Source organism: Gekko japonicus, unplaced genomic scaffold (assembly GCF_001447785.1).
Source record: "Gekko japonicus isolate JY-2015 unplaced genomic scaffold, Gekko_japonicus_V1.1 scaffold275, whole genome shotgun sequence".
NCBI lineage: Eukaryota > Metazoa > Chordata > Lepidosauria > Squamata > Gekkonidae > Gekko > Gekko japonicus.
This window is the reverse complement of record NW_015170895.1, coordinates 905,928-929,710: the sequence shown is the minus strand read 5'-3', so window position 1 is coordinate 929,710 and position 23,783 is coordinate 905,928. Positions and strand designations below refer to the sequence as shown.

Genomic DNA, 23,783 nt, shown 5'->3' with positions numbered 1-23,783 from the left:
GTTCCAGGTTGGGAAACGACTAAAGATTTGAGGGTGTCGCCTGGAGAGCGCAGGGACCCCCGTGGGGTACAATGCCACAGAGCCCACCCTCCAAAGCACCCATTTTCTCCAGGGGAGCTGATCTCTGGAGTCTGGAGACGAGCTGTAATTCCAGGGGATCCCCAGGTCCCACCTGGAGGCTGGCATCCATATCTGGACTTCTACTTCACTGCCACAATGAGTTTACGAAGCAAGCCCGCCAAAACGGCTCCTCGGGGCGGAGATCAGCTCTTTGGGGGTGCACCTTCTCCGTGTGCTCAGCAGAGGCACCAACAAATTTGCTTCCAGCTTAGCTTTGGAAGACTCAGAGTGACAACTCCATGCAGGCTTGAGTCCCCTGGGTTTGTCTGAGCCACTACTAAAATGTGAGTTCAACCCTTCTCCCGGGGCACCGTTCCAAGGCCGGGGGGGGGCCCCTCTTCACTCCAGCCTCTTCATGCACTGTGGGGGCAAAAGGTACTTTTTCTGAACAAGCCTAGATTTTGCCACACGTTTATCGGTGCCTTTGAAATACGACGGACGTGCCAGGTGTCGCCAATGAGCAATTTTGGGACGGCCAACAGAATGCTGCGGATGCTCTGATGGTGGCTCGTGTCCAGGGGTCATTTCCTGCGAAAGTGCACGGGAGCGGAGCTCCGGCAGTAAAGAGCCCAGGGGGCGGGCACATGCGACAGGCCCCACCCCCTGCTCCCAGCAGCCCTCAGTCAGAGCAAGAAGCAGCCAGGTAAGTTGCAGAGCTCCCCCCGGCCCAAAACAGTCCAGTGGCACCTTTAAGACCAAGTTTTATTCAGGTACAAGCTCTCCCTCCTCTGTGAGGACAGATCTGCACATTCCCTCCCCCAATAGCTAGCAATCAAAAACAGTGCAGTGGAGGTGGGGCCTGAGCGGTGGGTGTTGCCTTCTGACACACTTCTGGTGATGTCAGGGGACGTGGCATATGCAAATAAGTTATGCTAATGAGTTATGCTAATGAGCTCCTGCACCTCTTTTTCTACGAAATGAACCCGGCTCATGTCGCCTCTTTCTTCCTGCTGCTCCTGAAGTCTCCTTCACTTGGGGGACACATCAGACCCCCCCCTCCTTACACAATGCCGAGGCTGAGCAGCAGGCCTATGAGCGAGGCGGCAGGTACCTGGACAAGATGGTACAGAGAGACGTCGGAAGACAAGGTGCCCCCGTGGGAGGTCAGCGGAGAGAAGAGGGCGGCCTTGAGCTTGGGGTACGGAGCAAGGGCCATCCTGACCAGCTGGGTGTCCACCTTCCTGGGGGGGCTCTCTCCTCCACTCCCGTTCTGAAGAACCTGCAAAGAATAACGGGAGAAAGGCAGCCACGGTAGCCTCTTTCAGCAAGAATGAAACGTGAGTCTCGGTGTGGCTGTAAGGCTGGGGGGGTTTCTTCCCTACAAAACAGCTGCTGCTGCTACTCACAAGGAAATGGAGGAGATGAGGAGAGGAGATTGGATTTATACCTTGCCCTACACTTGGAATCTCAGAGCGGCTTACAGACTCCTTTCCCTTCCCCTCCCCACAACAGACACCCTGTGAGGTAGACGGGGCTGAGAGAGCTCTGACAGAAACTGCCCTTTTTCAAGGACAACTCTTATCAGAACTACGGCTTGCCTAAGGTCATCCAGCAGGTACAAGTGGAGGAGTGGGGAATCAAACCCGGTTCTCCCAGATCAGAGTCTGCGCATGGATCGTTTCACTGACTAGCTGCAGAGGGTCCTTCGTATCTGACTGAAGGCTTTATCTGCACTGGAGAGGCCAAGAACAGCTTCAAGGCAAGTTGAGGTTGCTGAGTGGATGTGAACCCCCCCCCCCGACTTTTCCTGCTAGCCTAAAGGAACAGCGCACCACTGACCCACCTGGTCGATACCTCCCGGAGCATACATTGTGGCCGCAAGGGCCAGAAGCGTCCGTCCTTCCAGAAGCATGGTGCTCACGCTGGCCTGGTCACTGGGAATCAAGATCTGGGCATTTGCCAGACTAGCCTGAAAAATCACCTCTGCATCTAGTGAGAGTTGGGGGGGGGGGGAGAGAAAGAACAATGAAAACCTTTTCTTCCAAGCTGAGTTGTTATTTGAAATGTTCACACATTGCCTTTCTGCCCAGAAACTGGTCTCCACGGTGGCCAAAAACAAGAGAAAGTTAAAGTACAAACAATAACCATTTTCTCATATTTTTAGCTACCTCTGGATCCCAAATGTCAGGAAGAAAGCCGCATACAGGACAGAAAGTGCACTGCCTGCCCTCGTGGATGACCTCCGGTTTTGGCCGGACAACAGACATTTCTTTTTCTACATAAGAGATGCAGAAGCGGCAGTTTGGGACCAAACATGTGGGATTCCTTCAAGAATCTCTCCACACTACTTTCCAGAATTTAGGAGCGACCACCAAATCCCACCGCTCTGTAACTCTCCCAGCAAAGTTCATAAGTCAGGCCCCGCTTCGGTGGGAAGGGCGGGATACAAATTGAACAGAATAAATAAATAAGTCAAGGTGCTTCAGTGACAACGACAGGCAAGAATCTGAACTCAAACGGGTCCAGATAATCCACCTGCTCTCCAAGACCACCTAAAACTATGCAGCCACCACCCACTCTCCCAAATCTTGGCTGAGAAGGGGATGTGTCCCGAGATTTAACCAAGCCCGCTACGGTATCTAACGGATGCAAGTAGTTTTATCCACAAAATCGACTGCAAAGAGTCCACAGAGAACCTACATGTTTTCCACATCAACCAAACCTGTTCTGCCTTCCCCAAACCTTCCCAGCCAACTCTACATGCTTGAAAACATGGATACGAGGCCAATGTTCCCTCCAAGCTGAGTTAGTGTGAGCTAGCTCACAGTTTTTTAGCTTCTGGCTCATACATTTTTGTCTTCGCTCAGGAAGGAGGGCTCCAGAGCAAACTAATTGATGCAGCCGCCAAATCGCTCGCTCACAACTTTAAGGCCAGAAGCTCACAAAGTAGAATTCATGCTTACAAGGCTCCGCAGCTTAGAGGGAGCACTGGATATGACTTATTGCTCTGGACCAGGGATCTTCAACCTTTTGGAGCCTGCAGGCACCCTTAGAATTCTGACACAGCACGGTGGGCGCAGCCACAAAACGGCTGCCACAAAACGGCTGTGGCAGGAGGTAGGGCCGGCAATGAAATGGCTGCTGCAGCTAGCATCAGTTACACAGCAAAGAAAGCACAGCCAATCAAATCTCCAACAGCCTGCCCCGAGTCCTGCTGAGTAAAAGCCGCATCCGGCCCACAGGCACCTCCTTGGGGGTTGCTGCTTTAGACCCCCCCCCTAAAAAACCCCCCACAAAATAGCAGCAGCATAACTCCAGTATCAACACGACAACCTGCCAGATACAAAAGTCCACACTGGAGAGAGAAGTTAGGGGTGATAACTGTCAAACATCGCTCTGCTCAGTTTGCCATGACTGCTGGGGAGAGGGAATTCCTTAGGTGATAACTGAGCCCGTTCGTGGGGAGGGCGGGGTAAAAATGCAATAAATAAATAAATAAAATAAATAGGTGGGGGGAGCGAGTGCGGAGTGTGTGACTGCGCTATCTTCGAGGCCGTAACGCTTCCGAAGAAGTCTTCCTCTCTCCCAGAGGATCGTCCTTGAAACTTTTGGTGCCAACCCGCTTGTGTAGATAATGGGATTGTATATTTCCCAGGTGAAGGGGGGGGTAGGACCGCTATGGCTAGGTGGGATGGATGGATGTGACGTGTGAGTGGCCATTAGGAGGGGTTTCATTTGAATCACCTATATCTATGATTGTGCCTGCCAAAATCTTCAGTTCTGACATGGACATGGTACAGTTACGACCTGGATCTTGCTTATAACTCAATAAACATATCACTGGCAAAGAGTGTGTTGTTGAGGATAACTTGACCAGGAGTCTGACAATAACACTCTCTGTGCTATCACAGCTATAGTTTCTGGACATGTTTCGAAGCCAGCCCCACGGTGCACTGCAGGACTCTCATCTGGAGATCGTGAGGGAGGGCCAGGAGTCTGGACCCTGCCTATCAGAGCAGGACACAGCCGGAGTATCAGCCAAAGCTGGCAAAAGACCCTCTTGGGCACAAACCACCTGGACAGGGAGAAAAACGGCAGAGCCCAGGAGCCACCCCCAAGGTGTGAACCTGATCCTTGCGGGGCTGGGAAGTGTGCAACCTCGTCTCGAACCATCACTGACTCGGTTATAGGTCCAGCTCCGGCCCCCAAACCTGGAAGAGGTGCACAAGCTGTGAGAGGCCTACCTCCGGGGTTGCTGGCAATGTCTCGACACCGCACAAGGAATTCAAACCAAGGGTGAGCTTCGTGAAGCGCCCGGTCGCCCAAAATGGGGCAGTTTGAAGGACATAAGCTGGAAAGAAATCAAAGGCAGAACGTCTCAGCTTCACGCAACAGTATGCTTCCCCCCTCAATAAAAAGATGGGCCAGAGTTAGGTCCAGGAATCCGCTGCTGGGTAAGGAAAGACTCTTCCCTGGAGTGCAGGAGACGGAGTCTTGGAGTGTTGGGGGGGGGCACAGTGACAAGTTCCACCTGTCTCTATGATGCCAGCACTCTCAACTTTTCCTCCCTTTGTGCTGGCCATTAGACCAGGCTTCAGCCGCAGACCCCAGACAAAAGTCTTCTCTGAAGGCAGGACAGAGGCTGGGGGCAATGGGGGGTGGGAGCTCTGCTGCCTTTAAGGGGGACACCAAGAAGAAAGGCTGGAGGAAGAAGCCGTGCTTAGTCTGGAGAAAACAAATACAAAGGGCAGGAATGTGGTGACGGTTTTCTAAAATATCCACCCAAACTCCGACGATCTCTCCTAGATTTGAGGGTCCAGCTATGCCAGTTGCAGAACTGGAATCCAGCAAACTACATGTGCATTAAGAGGGTATTCTTCACATACTGCGCGTCACTGTTGCTACTTTCATCAACTACTTTCCTTCTGTTCTTTGCTGTCAAGTTGCAGCTAACTCACAGTCACCCTGTAGGGTTTTCAAGGCAGGAGATATTCAGAGGGGGGTTTGCCCTGGCCTGCCTCTGCCTCTCCCATCCCAGGACTCACCGGCTTCTGACGAGATCAATACTTGTGCAGAAATTAATTTTTGATACAGATTCCTACCGATAATAGTCTAAATAGGTGTAGAGTAGATGGTTCAGCCCGTGGTCTAAACAGTAAAGGACGAAGCAGGCGTGGAAATCTAAGCCCCCCGGGGACGAGAACCCAGAGACGGGCTGCGGACGCTGCATCACTCCTCCAGCGTGAGCCAGTCTTTGAAGAAGGCGCTGGAAATCTTCCAGTTCTGCCGGTGCAAAAACCCCGTTTCTAACAAGAGAAAGACAGCCACAGTTGTAGGCAGAGTACGCAGCTCTGTGTGTGTCTTTCAGTGGTGTTAGACACTACAATGGAAAAGCCAGGAAGCGGTTGGATCATGGACCGAGAGAAGGCACATACCTCGCCAGGCTGTCCAGTATTTCGTTTCTCATGTAACTGCTGCACAGGGTACCTCTGTCAAGGGCCTCTGTGGGCAGCGCTGGCCACTTCATGCTGCTACCCGCCGGGGACTGACAGTCTGCAATCCACGAACGAATGCTGCCCCAGTCGTGCCAGGAGGACAAATGCATCCAAAGAACCTCCGGATGACATGACTTAAATCCTGCGTTTAAAGAAGGTATCAGAACAGGTCATCACGGCATATGGACCGTCGCAGCTGTGCATATCTATGGGGTCGGGATGTTATCAATGGGGAATAGAAGCTACCAGGGTGGAATAAGGATGAATAATACAAGGGCCACAAGGGGTACCACCCACCCTATGCAGAACTCAATTCAGAATTCAGTTTCACGTTCAGAGGCACTCAGCCTCTGAATCTCAGAGTCAGGAGGCTCCATTTCAAGGGGCTGGTGCTCACCTTTAGAGCCCTACATGGCCGGGGGCCAGCATACCATTGAGACCCCGCCTCTCCCCATAAGAGCCCCGGAGGAAACTGAGGTCCACCAATCAACACCTCTTGGTGGTTCCCCGGCCCCAGGGACGTCCGATTAGCCTCGACCAGGACCGGGGCCTTTTCGGCCCTGGCCCCCACCTGGCAGAATGAGCTCCCCTATGAGATCAGGGCCCTGCGGAGACCTACTGCAGTTCCGCAGGTCCCGCAAGACTGGGTTGAGCTGCCAGCCCCCCCCCCCCCCCCAGCTTTTTGGCCAATCACCCACCAGTGGCCTGGATCTGATTAGACATCCGATTAGACACCGGAGTTGATCTAACATCTGATCTCTCCCGCTTTTACATGGTATGTTACAATACTATTCGGTGCAAACGGTTATTTTAATGTTGTTTTAATTGTAGTGTTTTAATTGTTGTACACCGCCCTGATCCTGTCTGGGGAGGGTGGTATATAAATCAAATAAATAAACAAACATCAGGGGAAGGCCTCGACCTCTCTGCCCTGTTGCTGGCCCTCCAGAGGAACCGGTTGGCCCCTGTGTGAGACAGGATGCTGGACTAGGTGGACTCTCCACTGGCCTGATCCAGCAGGGCTCCTTCTGATGTTCGTCTCAGGGGAAGGCCTCGGCCTCTCTACCCTGTTGCTGGCCCTCCAGAGGAACTAGTTGGCCACTGTGTGAGACAGGATGCTGGACTAGAAGGACCCTCACTGGTCTGATCCAGCAAGGCTCTTCTGATGTTCTCAGGGGAAGGCCTCGGCCTCTCTGCCCTGTTGCTGGCCCTCCAGAGGAACTGGTTGGTCTCTGTGTGAGATGGGATGCTGGACTAGATGGACCCTCCCTGGTCTGACCCAGAAGGGCTCTTCTGATGTTTTTATCAGGTGAAGGTCTCAGTCTCTCTGCCCTGTTGTTGGCCATCCAGAAGAAATGGTTGGCCACTGTGTGAGACAGGATGCTGGACTAGAAGGACCCTCACTGGTCTGATCCAGCAAGGCTCTTCTGATGTTCTCAGGGGAAGGCCTCGGCCGCTCTGCCCTGTTGCTGGCCCTCCAGAGGAACTAGTTGGCCCCTGTGTGAGACGGGATGCTGGACTAGAAGGACCCTCACTGGTTTGATCCACAGCAAGGCTCTTCTGATGTTCTCAGGGGAAGGCCTCGGCCTCTCTGCCCTATTGTGGGCCCTCCAGAGGAACTGGTTGGCCTCTGTGTGAGATGGGATGCTGGACTAGATGGACCCTCCCTGGTCTGACCCAGAAGGGCTCTTCTGATGTTCTTATCAGGGGAAGGTCTCAGTCTCTCTGCCCTGTTGTTGGCCGTCCAGAAGAAATGGTTGGCCACTGTGTGAGACGGGATGCTGGACTAGGTGGACTCTCCACTGGCCTGATCCAGCAGGGCTCTTTCTGATGTTCGTCTCAGGGGAAGGCCTCGGACTCTCTGCCCTGTTGCTGGCCCTCCAGAGGAACTAGTTGGCCACTGTGTGAGACAGGAGGCTGGACTAGGTGGACCCTCCACTGGCCTGATCCAGCAAGGCTCTTCTGATGTTCTTCTCAGAGGAAGGCCTCGGCCTCTGTGCCCAGTTATTGGACCTCTAGAGGAACCGGCTGGCCACTGTGTGAGATAGGAGGCTGGACTAGATGGACCTTCCCTGGTCTGATCCAGCAGGGCCCTTCCGAGGTTCTTATCAGGGGAAGGCCTTGGCCTCTGTGCCCTGTTGTTGGCCCACCAGAGAGACTGGCTGGCAACTTTGTGAGACAGGATGCTGGATTAGATGGACTATGGATCTGATCCAGCAGAGCTCTTCTAACGTCCTTATGTTCCAATAAGATCAAATCTAATTGCCATTTCTTTTAAAAATACATGCAAAGATCAAAGGGCTGCCCTTCCAGTATGAAACTCCTCGTCTCTCCATCCCCCCAAGCCTCACAGTGCCCAAAGCACAGCCCTGAAGAACCACAAAACCACTCGGGACGTGGTGCATTGATGCCAGCACAACAAAATGCTCACCTTCAGGGGATCGTGTGGGGAGAAGAACGATCTCTCGGGTGGTTTGATCCCATGACTGAGCCCAGTTTAACATGACTCTGTGCTCTTCGTTATGAACTCGGTCCTTTCCACAATTCATCAGGGCATCCCAAGCAGCCGTGTGGTCAGACGGATCCTTTTCCTTCACCCATTGCCTGAAAGGGAGAATAAAACATTCTCCATGATGATGGTGGGTTTTTTTGGGGGGGGGGGGGGGCTTACCCGTCATGTTCACACTTAACGCTTTGCTTCAGTACCCGTTTTTAGACTTCTGGCGGATTCTACAGCCCTAACCCTACTGCCCTGTTTATTGAATGTCCCGTCCTGTCGACTGTACAGATTGCGCTCTGTATCATCCGCCTGGAGTCCAAGTGAGAAAGGAGGACGATCAATATATAAATAAATAAAGACCTCCCCCTTGTACTTCACTTCGAAGAGAGTGCAACGTCAAGATCTTTTGCATAACACATGCAAACGATACACGTCAACTCACAGCAGTCAACGGGACAGTCATTCGGGATGCGAGAGCCAACTGCTGCGGCAAATTCCCAGCTGCTTCTAGACAGGATTCCACTCCAAAGATAAATCTCTGGCAAGTTAGAAACATGACTCAAAGTAATCTCTGTTTCTCTAGTAACTGCTCAAATGTTTAGAGAGCCAGTTTGGTGTCGTGGTTAAGTGCGCGGACTCTAATCTGGGAGAACCGGGTTTGATTCCCCACTCCTCCACATGCAGCTGCTGGTGTGACCTTGGGCAAGCCATAGTTCTGTCAGAGCTGTTCTCTCAAGGACAGTTCTGGAAAGAGCTCCCTCAGCCCCGCCTATCTCACAGCGGGTGTCTGTTGTGGGGAGGGGAAGGGAGAGGAGTTTGTAAGCTGCTCGGAGGCTCCGAGTGAAGGGCGGGGTATAAACCCAATCTCTTCTTCTTCTTGTACCAATGCACAGCACCCACCATAAGTGGGAGAGAGTCCCCCTTCTCCTGACCACACTTCCAGCCCGGCTCTGACTCGCCTGAGATTTGAGCTAATCAACAGTGTCAGATGCCATCGATAAAACATTTTCAGTCTTCCCTCCTCCCTGTATCAAGCAATACTTTTGCCACCTCCTGGAACACACTGGCCCACTTTTCTACCGGGATACGTCTGCCCTGAGTCAGCTTCCCTCCTGTTTTTGCTGCCCCTGCCTTATCTTATAATCCTCTTGAAGGCCCAGCTCTATCTGAGCTAGCAGGCCCTTCGACGGCCCTTGGCCAACCAAGGTCTTTCCAATTCCATTCAATGATCTGAACACCTTAGTCCCTCTGAATTCCACTCCTCAGCTGAAAATACTGAAAGGAAAGGATTTCTACTGGAGCAGCTGTTCTTGTCAGCTCATCAAAGGACATAAAACTGCCCTTTTCTTGGAGCTCGATACACCTCCAGGGACCTGCTTGCATTCTCTGGTCAAAGGTCCCAGCTCTTAAAGTCTCCTGCCGTCCCTTGGCAGACATCTCAGCCTCCAGGGGAGAGTCTTTCCGCACCAAACCATCAAAATCTCCATTCCCGATACCTATTAACACTTCCCATGACATTTATACAGTCTTTCCAAGTGAATCAAGATCAAATCCACAGGCCCGTTTCTCACGCAATCTTTTCAAAGTTCAAAGCACACCTGGCAATATATGGCGTATCACCCAAAGGTGATTAACGGAAGTGTGCAGTCTGTAGCAGGAACAGGGGTGGCAGGGTGAAAACTACCAAGCACGAGCTGGTAAGGAGGGATGCAGGCTCAGCACAGCCACTGAACGACAGCTCCCGGCTGAATGGGCTAAGGGCTGGCCTTGGCCTCACTAGCACAGGTTGGGATTTAAACCCTTGGCTCAGGGGTCCCCAACATGATGGCCAAGGCGCACCTGTGTTCAGAAAGTGGGCTGGGCTAGAAGAAGAGAAGAAGAGACTGGATTCATATCCCCATCCTTCACTCGGGAGTCTCAGAGCGGCTTACAATTTCCTCCCCTTCCTTTCCCCACAACAGACACCCTGTGAGGTAGGAGGGGCAGAGAGAGCTCTGACAGAAACTGCTCTTTTTCAAGGACAGCTCTTGTCAGAACTATGGCTTGCCCAAGGTCATCCAGCAGCTGCAAGTGGAGGAGTGGGGAATCAAACCCGGTTCTCCCAGATTAGAGTCCGCGCACTTAACCACCCCGCCAAACTGGCTCACCAAACAAGAAGAAGAAGAGGAAGAAAATGAAGTGGAGGAAGAGGAGGTTGGATTTATACCCCGCCCTTCACTTGGAGTCTCAGAGCAGCTTACAACCTCCTTTCCCTTCCCCTCCCCACAACAGACACCCTGGGAGGTAGGTGGGGCTGAGAGAGCTCTGACAGAAATTGCTCTTTTCCAAGGACAGCTCTTGTCAGAACTACGGCTTGCCCAAGGTCATCCAGCAGCTGCAAGTAGAGGCATGGGGAATCAAACCCGGTTCTCCCAGATTAGAGTCCGTGCACTTAACCACCACGCCAAACTGGCTAGGTGAGGTTTCTGCCCAGCAGGGCTTCCAATTGGCTGTGCAGATTAAAAGACATCCTGTTAAAAAAGATCTTCTGCCTTAAATGTTGAAGGGGGACTATGAGGGTCACCCCACTCCCGGACATTTCGTGGCTGGCTCTGCCTCCTGCGGCAGCCATGTTTTTGCTGCATCCGCCACCCTGAGTGAGGCTTCGAAAGATGCCCACAGGCTCAAAAAGACCGGAGACCCCTGCCATGGCCCGTTGTGCTTAGCACATCCCTGATCCTTGTTTTTCCCAGAAAAATGTGGCTGAAGTTTTACTACCTGGACTGAGTGTTCTTCGCATTCTCCCGAGAAACCCCTGAGTAGGCATCCTCCACCTGGTACACAAAGTTGATGGTTTCCTTTTCGGCCTCAGAAAAGTAATTTTCCTCCTGCAGCACTTTCACCTGGAGAGTCAAACATCGATTAGCCTTTCGAGCTGAACTCCACGGCCACTGGAAAGAGAGACTGGTTGTCCAGCCACAAATACGACCAGGAATAAGAGCAAAGGGAGACACACTACGAATGCAGCTGCAGATCGTGATGACGTTGCAAAGACCTCCTCTTAGAGATTTCTGCTACTGATGCCAAAGGAAAGGGAACACTCAGTCAAAGTTGGGATTCGGGTGGAGCAATGATTAAAACACAGAGGGAGGACAGCTTACATAAAAATGCATGTATAAATACAGTTAAAATCATACATAAAACCACCATAAACAGTCAAGTTATCCATTTTCCTAGAGTGCCAGAACAATACTCAAATAAAGTGCCAGAGCAGGGATTCCTAGATTAAACCATACCACTACTTGGGTGACAGTCCTGATGGTATTCTCATATCACCACAGTTTGGTCAACTAATTTGTGGGGCCAGACAGGCTGAAGGTGGTAAAGCCAGGGCACAGGGTCACTCCTCGGTATTTTAAGGCAGCTCCTAATCGAAAGCCTGGTGGAAGAGCTCCGTCTTACAGGCCCTGCGGAACTGTAAAAGGTCCCGTAGGGCCCTGGTGTTCTCCAGGAGCTCATTCCACCAGTACGGAGCCACCACCGAGAAGGCCCTGGCCATCGCCAGCCTGACATCTTTGTGACCTGGGAGGGCCAGCCGGTTTTGGGCCACTGAACGCAGTGCTCTCTGGGGAACATATGGGAAAGGCGGTCTCTCAGGTATGCCGGACCCTGACCATAAAGGGCTTTAAAGGTCAAAACCAGCACCTTGAAGTTAATCCGGTATGCTATTGGCAGCCAGTGCAATGCTTTCAGCACAGGCCAGATGTGCTCACGCATAGAGACCCATCAACAGCCTGGCCGCAGCATTTTGCACCAGCTGCAGCTTCCAGATTTGGGACAAGGACAGCTCCACATAGAGCGCATTACAGTAGTCTAATCTTGAGGTGACTACTGCGTGGGTCACTGTTGCCAAGTCATTGCGTTCGAGGAAGGGAACCAACTGCCTGATCAGCCGGAGATGGTAAAAGTCTGACTTGACCGTGGCTGCTACATGGGCCTCCATCATTAGAGAGGCGTCCAGGAGCACTCCCAAGCGCCCCGTCGAAGGTCGGAAGTGGGATCCCTACCCTCGGGCCACCCTGGCTCAGGCACAGGACCTCCGTCTTTGTCGCATTCAGTTTCAGTCGGCTCAGTCTGAGCCAACCAGCCACGGCTTGTAGCACCTGGTCCAGAACTTCCAGTGTAGAGTCAGACTAGCCACCCAACAGCAGATGGAGCTGGTTGTCGGCCGCCTACTGGCGACCTCCCCCCCCCCCAGCCCATGCCTCTGGGCAACCTGGGCAAGTTGTTGTTGTTTATTACGGTCTTTAGACCAGCATACTGTTTAGTCAGACATAAAACACAGTAATTTAAAAATTCGCATTTAAGAACTTTTAAGGTGCGATTCCCCTAATTTGAAAATTAATGCACAAAATGTAGCAACTTGACATGCCATCTTAGAAATATGGTCAGATAAAAACTAGTGAAGCCTTGCTTTATTTGTGTTTATAGGGCCAGGGGTCCTACCAAGTAATGGAGCGACAATTCCAAGATGCACCTCCCTATAGAGTGGGCAGCTGAAAGACAGGTGCTCTATAGACTCAACCTCCCCTAGGGAGCAAGGGCATAACCTTTCTGGATAGGGACTCAGGTGGAGCAATGATTAAAACGTGAAGGGAGGGTGCAATTAGAACATATAAAAAGCCACAGAAAACAAGCTTTTCTTCACTCACCAAGAAGTCACGGACGGGCTGTTCATTGGTGTAGAAACATATTCTACGCAGCTGCTTCATCACGTCGAATCCCTACCCAAAAAGAGCCAGTGTGCGGGTCAGGAGGTCACTCTAGGATCTGGGAGCCCCAAGTTCAAATCCCCACTCTGCCATGGAAGTGTGGTGGTGACCTTGGACCAGTTGCATGCACTCAGCCTAACCTACTTCACAGGGCCGTTGTAAAGATAAACTGGAGGAGGGAAGACTATGTACACTGTCCTGACCTCTTTAGAGAAAGAGGAGGATAAAAATGAAAATAAGTAGCAGTTCTAATATACAGGACTTTGCAGAAAGGAAGGTTCGTGACAACTTCCCTCATAAGCATCAAAATCGGTGCACACTGTCACAGGAACCTAGGCCCGGATAACATTTTACAGTACACTGAATTATTCAGTGCTTGGAGGGGGTCAACAGTGGAAGGGCTCCTAGTGTCCTGGCCCCACTGCTGGACCTCCTGAGGGCACCTGGTATTTCTGGCCACTGTGTCACACAGAGTGTTGGACTGGATGGGCCATTGGCCTGATCCAACATTGGCTTCACTGATGTTCTTATAGGAACTCTCGGTATGGGGCAAGGGATGCTCTGTATTCTTGGTGCCTGGGGGGGGCACAGTGGGAGGGCTTCTAGTGTCCTGGCCCCACTGCTGGACCTCCTGATGACACCTGGTATTTTTGGCTACTGTGTGACACAGAGTGGTGGACTGGATGGGCCACTGGCCTGATCCAGCATTGGCTTCTCTGATGTTCTTATAGGAACTCTCGGTCTGGGGCAAAGGATGCTCTGTATTCTCGGTTCTTTGGGGGGGGGGCAACAGTGGGAGGGCTTCTAGTGTCCTGGCCCCACTGGTGGACCTCCTGATGACACCTGGTATTTTTGGCTACCGTGTGACACAGAGTTTTGGACTGGATGGACCACTGGCCTGATCCAACATGGGCTTCTATTTTGTTCTTATGTTCAAAGACGTTTTACAACACTGGGCTTAACTTTTGCTAGGCCAAGCCCTAAAAGGATTACCCCTACATGACAAGCTTCTTTTTCCATTAAGCAAAACATGGAGGGAACTGATAAAATGAAGTTATCAGTTTATCTATCCTGTTGGTTTTCTGATGTAAGCATTCCCAATGGCCATATTGATCCAGCATCTGAAGACACAAAACTGCACCTCATTGGGTGCATATCTGCAGAGAGACCCAAAGCGGTGGTTTTTGACTTGACTGGTGTGGGGGGGGGGAGGGCAGCTCACCATGTTTGTCAAGAGCTTGGAGGCTTCTTTGGCATTGCCCTTCCGAAGGCTTCTGTACACCAGGTCCAGCCCTATTTGCGTCAGCCTCTCTAGCTTCTGAGCAGGATTCCCGGTCATCCGGAAAAAGGTCTGTGCTTCCGGCAGCTTCTTGTTCAAAATAGCATCGGCGACAATTTCCTGAAAGGGTAAAAAAAATCCACAAAGTATGTTTGCAGTACAGTAACTGCTTTTGGAGATTCCTTTCAAAAAATCAAGCGCTCCTTCTTGGGAGAGGCCGGAAAGTTGCACTAGTTAAAACAATCCCGTACTGAGAGAGCAAAACGTACTGTTCACCTCCCTTCTGCGCCCCGATCCACGGAGTTTCCAGCTGCTTAACATGAACAGGACCGTGATCTAAACGTGGCCCTAGTTTGTTAGTTTTGTACGTGCAATGGATCGATTCAGAAAGCCTTCGGAGAGGCCAGCTCCGTCTACCTCTGTACTGCACGGCTCCCACGTCTGGCGTTGCTGCATTCCGGGCACGTCTTCCTCGAGATCCCAGGCTGTGCTTGGGATGCTGGGATGCTTATGTGGGAACTTTATCATGAATGTCCGAAGTTTAGTGATGTAGCTGGTTAAAATGTTCACACATCCATCCAGGTTTTCGTCCAGTTCTGTGAAGGGGATCGGGAAGACACTTAATCAGACAACCATCAAATCAACGTCAAAGCATCAGATCAACAACAAGTCAGTTGTTTTCCCTCGTGCTGATTCTCACATGGGCAGAGGTTGCCACGCACACACTCTCTCATGCGGACGGGGCAAAGTCACCACTAACAACAAGTCTATGTCATGATCTGGCCTGTGCCAGTACGGCCTAGCCAGCCTAAGAGGCCTGGGTGGCAGTAGGAGGCAGCTAGGCCTACAACTCCCAGAAGGCATTGGGAGAGTCAGAGTGGATTCTAAAAAGACTGTTGAAGTCTGTTGGGAATAAAGTCTGGGAGAAGACAGTTTAAGGCACTTGCTGGCTGCTAGTTGATGGTAGCTGGAGTCTCTGAGCGAGAAGGGGAGAAGCCCTCAGTCCTTGGCCGGGCTGGGAGGAGGAGCCTGAGTGAGTTAGGCAGGCTGGGGCCTGGTAGTCGACCCACAGTGAGGCATCTGAGTTAAGTTTATTTTCTTTTGGTTTTCCTTCTCCCTGTTACCCAGTTGCAGCACCTTGCCCCAATCATTCCCACAATAAAACCTGTTCCGCTTAATGTATTTTGGGTGTTTGCCTGGGTCATTCACGTCTTGGGAGATACCCTGGGACTCCCGAGGGACCCGAAAGTCCAGGGTGGTGGCGGCGAAACCCAAAGACCCCTCTGGGGTCATGACAATCTAGGTTAACCCATTCAGTGGCACCCGCCCTCTGCTGGTCCACCCAGTGTTGGAAGGGAATTGGTGTAGGGATACAGGGCCAAAGTTGTGCTGAGGAGTAAAGGTAAAGGTTTCCCTGGTTCGAAAGCCAGTCGAATCCGACTCTAGGGATATGGTGCTCATCTCCAGTTCCAAACCGAAGAGCCAGCGCTGTCCGAAGACGCTTCTGTGGTCATGTGGCCAGCGTGACTAGACGCCAAGGTGCACAGAACGCTGTTACCTTCCCACCAAAGTGGTGCCTATTTATCTACTTGCAGTTTCTTGCTTTCGAACTGCTAGGTTGGCAGGAGCCGGGGCCAGAGATGGGAGCTCATTCCGTCATTCAGCACTCGGGTCTCGAACTGCTGAACTACCGACGTTCCAGCCTGCAGTTCAGCGTCTTAACCACTTGAACCACCGCAGCTCCCATGCTGAGGAGACCGAGATTCAAGATTACTGTGCAGATCAAACAGGCCAATAGAGGTCTGTCTCTCAGACCCCGTTGGTGGAAAAGAACAGACAAGGAGACCGCGGAACTTCTAACATCATTCCCAAGCGCAGGAGCCACAGGGCAGCAGCCGGCCCTCCGAGGATGGGGGAGTTAGTGCAGTTGAAATGCCGGGGCACGGAGTGAGCGGGATGGTGAACGGCAGGTGCTCAGGCCCACCTTCCATGTGGACAAAAACCTCACAGAGCTGTTTGTTAAGGAAATTCAAAGTGAGGCTCAGGAGCTGCTCGGAGAAGTGTTTGCTCTGAGCTTCCAGGTCGTTTTCCTGGATTGCCAAACACAGCAAGTCCAAGGCCGGCCGCAGTTCTTCAACGCCTGCAAGAGGAAACGTAAAACACACAGAAAGGTCACGAGGTCATCCTGTAGGGCTAAAATATATCATCGTCACAGGAATGCAGTCTGCTTCTGCTTTCACTCGGGTATCCAATCGTATGCCATTTGCCCGGTTTGGTATTTTGAAAAGATGGGGCACGATGCTACCCCGAGGGACCTCTCTCAAGCTGGCTCTATTCACAGGGTCTTCTCGGCCCATGTGCTGCTCCCGCTCCCCTTGATGTAGCCGGGTCAGCGCTAATTCCAAGCAGATGAGGAGCCCTGTTGCTCTCGGGCTCCCTCTACTTGCAAAACTTGGCCCCAAAAAGAGGAAGAAGAGGAGGAGGAGGAGATTGGACTTATACCCCATGGCCCTTCACTCAAAGTCTCCGAGCGGCTTACAAACTCCTTTCCCTTTCGCTCCCCACAACAGACACCCTGTGAGGTAGGTGAGGCTGAGAGAGCTCTTTTGAGGACTGCTCTTGAGAGAACAGCTTGGACAGAACTACGGTGTGACGGATTCCAAAAAGGGAACACCTAGAGAAGGGCGATGTGCAGACATAGGGCGGTGTAGAGAAATGGAATGTTCGGGAGGTTGATGGATAGGAAATGGACAGAAGGAGGAGATGGGGACGGAGAGGGAGGGAGGTGGGAACTGACACATTTTGGGAAGAATCCCAGAGGGCGGTTTAATTGTTGGAACATATGGAACGTGTATCTGATTAAGGTTGTGCTGGAGGAAAATGTGAGATGTCACAGTAAAGCCGTTTTATTACGTTAAACAACGGAGTCCGGTCACTAATTTCCACCGGTTTTAAGAGCCTTGGAGTGAACCAGGAGACTTTTATAATGAAGAACAGAGCCAGTGGGTAAGTGGTCCCCGCTACTACCCGAAGCTAGCAGTGTCCCTCGTAAGAGAAACCCAGAGTGGTGTCCAAAAAAATGGTGGCCTGTAAGAGCCCGTAACATACGGCTTGCCCAAGGTCATCCAGTAGCTGTAAGTGGAGGAGTGGGGAAAACCCAGTTCTCCCAGATGAGAGTCCACACACTTAACCTCTACACCAGACCAAGAGCAATGCCTGTTCATACCTTCAAGTAGTTTTACTTACTCTTCAAGTAAAAATCTGACGTGGTACTTGACGTTTGGTCTTGCGAGGAACAAGTTGAAGAGAGGCTGAAAAGATTCTCCTTGTTCTTCAAAAAGAAATCCACAGTGTCCAGCTGACGGTTCTCCAAGCCGGCCTAAACGAAAGGGAAGAAGCAGGGAACAAGAGTGCCGCTTGGCTGAGGCTGCATTCAGAGGTCACAACAGCCGTGGCTCAGAAGCCCCCCTTCAGGTTCCTGTGATAATTCCAGGTGGGTTTATCGGAAGTGCAATAAAGTAGGAGTCGAGGGGCATCTTGAAGACTAACAAAATGTCCGATCCCACAGCTATCAATCCAAAACACGTTTGAAGCAAAGTAATATTTATTGAAGCTATGATGAAGCTGGAACAAGTGCACTGTTTAGAATAACCACAACCGTCAGGGCAAGGATAATAAAGCAATTTCATAAAAGCAATAACCAATGGACATGGTTCCCGCTCCTGCGGTTATGCTGTCAGATTCGCGCCTAAAGCCTGGGAAAGAAACGGTTTTCTAAATGATAAATAATTATGCTCAACTCACACTCTAGTTCATTATAGACTAAGCGAAGCCGACTCTCCACCACCTGTGACCTTGCAGATTACGATAGTTCAAAGCAGCATTAGCGTACAGGAAAAGGAATGTATGATACCATGAGACCAGAAAGTGTTCTCTGCAGCCGAACGAAGGGGGGGAAAGGGAGACCAAGGGAAGGCATTTCAGATACACACAAATCTCCTTGGCAGCTCGCTGACACAAAATCTTGAAGACTAACAAAACCATGGAGATACATCCAGATGGGTAGCCGTGTTAAGTCTCTCTGTAGTGGTAGAAAAGAGCAAGAGTCCAAACCTTCGAAACTAACAAAGTTTGTGGCAGGGAAGGAGCTCTCATGAGGCATGGGCTCTGAAGACATGAGCAGGGACTCACAAAAGCTCCTCCCCTGCCACCAGTTCTGGTAGTCTTGAAGGTGCTCCTGGACTCTCTGGCTCTTTTCTCAAACCTATACCAGCATAAGCTTCCATGAGTCAGGGCTCACTTCCTCAGATTCAATAACTGTTTTGTTTTGTACATATATATTTTGTATGTCGGTTATTATTTGATGGAAGCCGCCCCGAGCCTGCTACGCAGGGAGGACGGGGTATAAATAAAATGAAGAAGAAGAAGAGATTGGATTTATACCCCGCCCTTCACTCGGGAGTCTCAGAGTGGCTTACAAACTCCTTTCCCTCCCCCTCCCCACAACAGACACCCTGGGAGGTAGGTTGGGCTGAGAGAGCTCTGACAGAAACTGCTCTTTTTCAAGGACAGCTCTTGTCAGAACTATGGCTTGTACAAGGTCATCCAGCTGCTGCAAGTGGAGGACTGGGGAATCAAACGCGGTTCTCCCAGATTAGAGTCCACGCACTTAACCACTACTGCACTCCTAACCACTACACCAAACTAAATAAATTCAGACTCATAAAAGTTCATGCCGGTTTACTGTAATACTTGAATGCAGGCTGCCCAAACTGGTTTCCTGATGGGAGCTAAACTGGGACTCTAAACCACAGTTTGCACCCGGCTGGTCAACTGTGGTTTATCACTATGTCTGACTGCAGAGCTGTGTTCGGTTTCACAGCCACTGTCAGCCTCCGGATAGAGATGCAGAGCAACCCAAACACCCACCACCGAATGCTGCTGAAGCTGGGTGTCAAACTCTGCTGTGCATTTTACAGCTCCTTTGCCATAGTAACCAGGGAGGGGGAGAGTGTGGAGCCAAAATGCTTTCGCTTTCCTAGGCTGCTTCGATGTACCAGACACCTTATCACCTCTGAGAACCTTCAGTGTCCTTGAGTCTCAGCTTTCCGTGCTGGCTTTTGTCTTACAGGTTGGGGGGATGGCACCAAGAGTGGGATGGCTGGCAGTTACATTTGGTGGGTGAAACCCAGGGGGTGATTGGTTCTGAACCTTTTTAGGGCCCTTGCTTAAACCCTGTATATATACTGCTTTCACGCCTTTAACCTTAGTTCTAACACAGCCAGTGTACAGGCTGGATCCTATCAATGTCTCAATAAACTCATCATTCTCCAGAAGTGAATGTTGTCAGGAACTGATGTATCCAGGAGTCTGACACTGGGGCTCCATCTCTCCAGGGAGCTAGAAGGGGGCCTGCCCAGTCCCACCAGTGAATATGGGGTCAGGGTATAGCAGCTCAACAATCACGCTGTTGTCTTTACCTCTAAGGCGTGTATGGGAATAGAACACCTTCCCCATCCGTTGAGACAGCAAAGAGAATCCACGGTGCCAGCGCTTCCATGGATTATCAGTCTATTTAAGAATTCTTCTTGAGTTAAGCCAAACAGAACCAAGGATAGGCCAGGCTCTAAAGGTTCAAATTAAAAAAATAAAGGAGAGATAGGTCATATGTATTAATGTAGAAGAAGAGATTGGATTTATACCCCACCCTTTGCTACCTGAAGGAGTCTCAGAGCAGCTTACAATCTCCTTGCCTTTCCGTTCCCCACAACAGACACCTTGTGAGGTAGGTGGGGCTGAGAGAGCTCTTTCGAGGACTGCCCTTGAGAGAACAGCTCTGAGAGAACTTGTGACTGACCCTAGGTCACACCAGCAGCTGCACGCGAAGGAGTGGGGAATCAAACCCGGTTCTCCCAGATTAGAGTCCACACACAAGGTGCTTTACAGTTATGAAAGGCAGTAAAACCTCCTCTAATTATTTCCTAGCACTTAAGAACTAAGACTTCTTCTGCCTTGAAAGTCTGCTCCTGGACTGGAAACCTTGGCTTTCGGTTGCTACCACCGATCCTCACCTGAAAGAATGAGACTTAAGTGCTCCTCTTGGCCACATTCTACAAAGAAGGAATTTTTGCCCACATGAGAGAGCACAAGATCTTGAGTCTCCAAATCCCACAGAACCAGAGTCAATCCTTCGCTCTCACTTGAGATGGTGAATAAGGCACTGAAACCTGTCACAGATTTGCACTCGGTTTTCACGCAGTCTCCTCGCTCTCCTGAATGCAGGCTCTTCCACCGCCTATCTCGTTCCTTTGCGCTTTTATGATCTTTCCTTCTTGCGTTGGAAAAGGCGTCAGCGACGTCTCGGACAAGGGTGGTCTCAGGTGTGTCGTGGGTCTTACAGTCACGGTGCTCTAGACGCAGATGGTGCTGATACCAAGGCAGGTAAACATCAGCTACCAAATTCGGAGAATAAACCCTTTGAGCTTTTTCATATAATGAAACTAGGTGTGCCTTCCAGGACCTAGGAAAAGGAGAAGAATGATGCCACCATTTTAACTGATGATACCATAAATGTCTAAGAGGAGCTAAATGGGATCAGAACACAGAGATCCAGACCAATGTTCCCTCTAAGCTGTGGGGTCTTGTGAGCAAAAATTCTACTTTGTGAGCCACTGGCATTAAGGTTGTGAGCGAGTGATTTGGCTGCTGCATACATCAGTTTGCTCCGGAGCCCTCCTTCCTGAGCGAAGACAAAAATATGTGAGCCGGAGGCTAAAAAACTGTGAGCTAGCTCACACTAACTCAGCTTAGAGGGAACACTGATCCAGACCATCATCTACTACACTTGATCTTAGCCAAAAGGCCGAGAAGCGACAATATTAGGATTTTAAAAGACATTCCATTTGATATAAGGCAGAAGAGAAAGAACTATAAAGAATTGACCCTTTTCTTACAAACAAATGGCATCAGTTACAGGTGGTTAATCCCAGAAGGTGTCATTTTCAAGCCCAACGATAAAAAAGAAAAGATTGACTCTGTTTTTAAAGCACGTGAATTTCTGCGGACACAGCTTGGGGAACCAGAAGAGGGCAAAGGGGAGGAAGAAGAAAGCAAATCTAATGGCGAGTTGGGCTCGGGGTCTTTGGACGAGGACTCCCCCTCTGAAAAGGGGGCTGCTGCTCCCAAAAGCTCATATAAATTGAGGCTTAGAAAAGATAAGAATAAATAAGGGCTGAAGGACTCTGATTTGTGCCTGAAAAAATGTTGAAATAACTTGGGGATGCTCTGGGAACTTCTTTAAACAGTTAAAGGGATGGTTAAACGATAATTAATCTAGCATAACCGACTAAGTTCATTGTATTATTAGTAGGTTTTTGAAAACAGCATGGTAATAAGCTGATGTATTGATCTCCTACCCTTGGGTTTTTAGTTAGTTGTGGGTCTTTTTTCTTTTTCCCCTAGATGTAGTTTCCCTTCCCTATATTTTCTGTTGTAGTTTTGTAGTCTGCAAAAAAAAATCAATAAAAACCTCCCCCCAGGGGGATGAAAGAAAAAGAAAAAAGACCATCATCTACAACAAGGGACCCAACACGGTGCCCAAGAGCAGCACGACGCCCAGCCACACCTTTCCTGGTGGGTGCCAAACATTTTTCAGAAAGTGGGCAGTGCCAGGTGGGGCGTTTCCCTACCAAGGCTTCTGATTGGCCATTGGAGATTGGATTGGTTGTGCAGACACATAGCTTCGGCAGCAGGTGTCACCACATGTCAACTGGTCCTTAGCTTTAAAGCCCTTTATGGCCAGGGTCTGACATACCTGAGGGACCGCCTTTCCCCATATACACCCTGGAGAGCACTGCGTTGAGGGACCCAGAACCGACTGGCCCTCCCAACTGTCAAGGAGGCCAGGCTGGCTGCAACCAGGGCCAGGGCATTTTCGGTGGTGGCTCCACTCTGGTGGAATGAGCTCCCAGAGGAGACGAGGGTCCTGCGGGACCTTTTGCAGTTCCACAGGGCCTGGAAAACGGAGCTCTTCAGCCAGGCTTTTGGTGCCGCCGCCACCACCAGCACAACTATTGGTGTCACTGTTAATATCAACAACTGACAACCATAACGAAAGCCCTGAGCTGCCGGGGCCCTGTGAGTGCTGCGCGTCCCAGTCTCCCCTAACTGAAGCAGACCAACAGAATTAAAGCAAAAAATTGGAATATGCTGAGACTTATACCATGTTTGGTTTTAACACTGTTTTTATATCGTTGTACTACTATTTATTAGGAAATGTATTAATGTAATGAATTGTGTTTTACGTATTACGAGAACTTTTATTCTGTTGTAAGCCGCCCTGAGCCAGCCTAGGCCGGATGGGCGGGATAAAAATCAACAAAAAATTAAATAAATGTTGATTTCTGTTCTCTGTGATGTTTTCGCTTAGAGCTGGAGGGTGGGGGGAGTGACTGGGGGGAAGGAATGTGTGGGGACGAGCTTTGGTAGATGCCTGCAGCTTTTCCCCAAGCAGACTCCTGAGGAGGGAGGACAATGTGTCCTTGAAGCCTCTGCTGCCAGGAGCACTACTACAGATACACTCTGTAGTTTGCGGGGGGCAACAGGACCACACATCGGCTTGGCGGGATGGATGACCACTGGGATTGGACCATGGCATAGGGGGGCTAGTTTGAAGTGGGTATACTAGTGGGCCTGGCGCCAAAGCCCACCAGTACTGTACTCTGAGCCAGTTTGGTGTAGTGGTTAAGTGCGCAGACTCTAATCTGGGAGAACCAGGTTTGATTCCCCCCTCCTTCACCTTTAGCTGCTGGTGTGACCTTGGGCAAGCCGTAGTTCTGGCACAGCTGTCCTTGAAAGAGCAGTTTCTGTCAGAGCTCTCTCAGCCCCACCTACCTCCCAGGGTGTCTGTTGTGGGGAGGGGAAGGGAAAGGAGTTTGTAAGCTGCTCTGAGACGCTGAGTGAAGAGCGGGGTATAAATCCAATCTCTTCTTCTTCTGACACCAGTTGACTTACACCTGTATCGACTGCATATCTCAATAAACAAATCTTGCACCTGAAGCATGTTGTTGGGCGTGAGTACGTACTGGGGGGTGGGGGGGAGTCTGACACCACGGCACAAGGATCTTCACTGTGGGACTTAAGGGAAGGGAAGCTACAGCAACTGTTCTGTGGCTCGTTCTGCCTCTTGTGGCAACCATTTCGTGGCTGGGCCCACAACGCTGTGCCAGAATTCTAAAGGTGCCCACAGGCTCAACCAGGTTGGGGATTCCTGTATGACAGGATATGGTAGAGCTACTGCAGCTGGGAGTTTTCTCATGTGAAACTTGCTGGGTCCCCTATGAAAGAAGCCTGCAAATACCAGACTGTACCACTGGTGATGGGAGCCCACGGGGAGCCACACCCCTTCATTATCAACCCCTCTGCCAAATTTCCGATGGTGCTGGGCAACCCCTGGCTCCAAGACCATGATCCGTAGATCCAGCGTCACCAAGGTGGGAAAACGGAGCCGTTGGTTTGGGCAGGTGGAATACCTTTGGGTTATTGGCTCATAACCTTTTACGGTCCCTGTTTGAACCTGGTATGTCCACTGCTTTCGCGCCTCCATCTTCAGTTCTAACACAGCCTACGTACAGGCTGGACCCTATTGATGTCTCAATAAACTTTTCATTCTTCTGAGTGAACGTTGTTGGGAACTGATT

General features: G+C 50.8%; 1 protein-coding gene across 1 annotated transcript in view; it reads right to left on the bottom strand.

Annotated features, from left to right (window-relative positions):
* The window catches only part of SPG11 (spastic paraplegia 11 (autosomal recessive)), a 60,945-nt gene that overhangs the window by 30,199 nt on the left and 6,963 nt on the right, over positions 1–23,783 (bottom strand). The window contains exons 6-19 of the mRNA XM_015418496.1: positions 20,157–20,605; positions 19,566–19,672; positions 17,332–17,464; positions 16,070–16,225; positions 14,503–14,681; positions 14,029–14,205; positions 12,747–12,818; positions 10,813–10,937; positions 7,987–8,159; positions 5,496–5,697; positions 5,163–5,366; positions 4,305–4,411; positions 1,904–2,049; positions 1,172–1,339 (exon numbers count right to left, since the gene is read on the bottom strand). Coding sequence (XP_015273982.1) covers positions 1,172–1,339; positions 1,904–2,049; positions 4,305–4,411; positions 5,163–5,366; positions 5,496–5,697; positions 7,987–8,159; positions 10,813–10,937; positions 12,747–12,818; positions 14,029–14,205; positions 14,503–14,681; positions 16,070–16,225; positions 17,332–17,464; positions 19,566–19,672; positions 20,157–20,605 — 2,398 coding nt within the window. The remainder of the gene's footprint in view (positions 1–1,171; positions 1,340–1,903; positions 2,050–4,304; positions 4,412–5,162; positions 5,367–5,495; positions 5,698–7,986; positions 8,160–10,812; positions 10,938–12,746; positions 12,819–14,028; positions 14,206–14,502; positions 14,682–16,069; positions 16,226–17,331; positions 17,465–19,565; positions 19,673–20,156; positions 20,606–23,783) is intronic.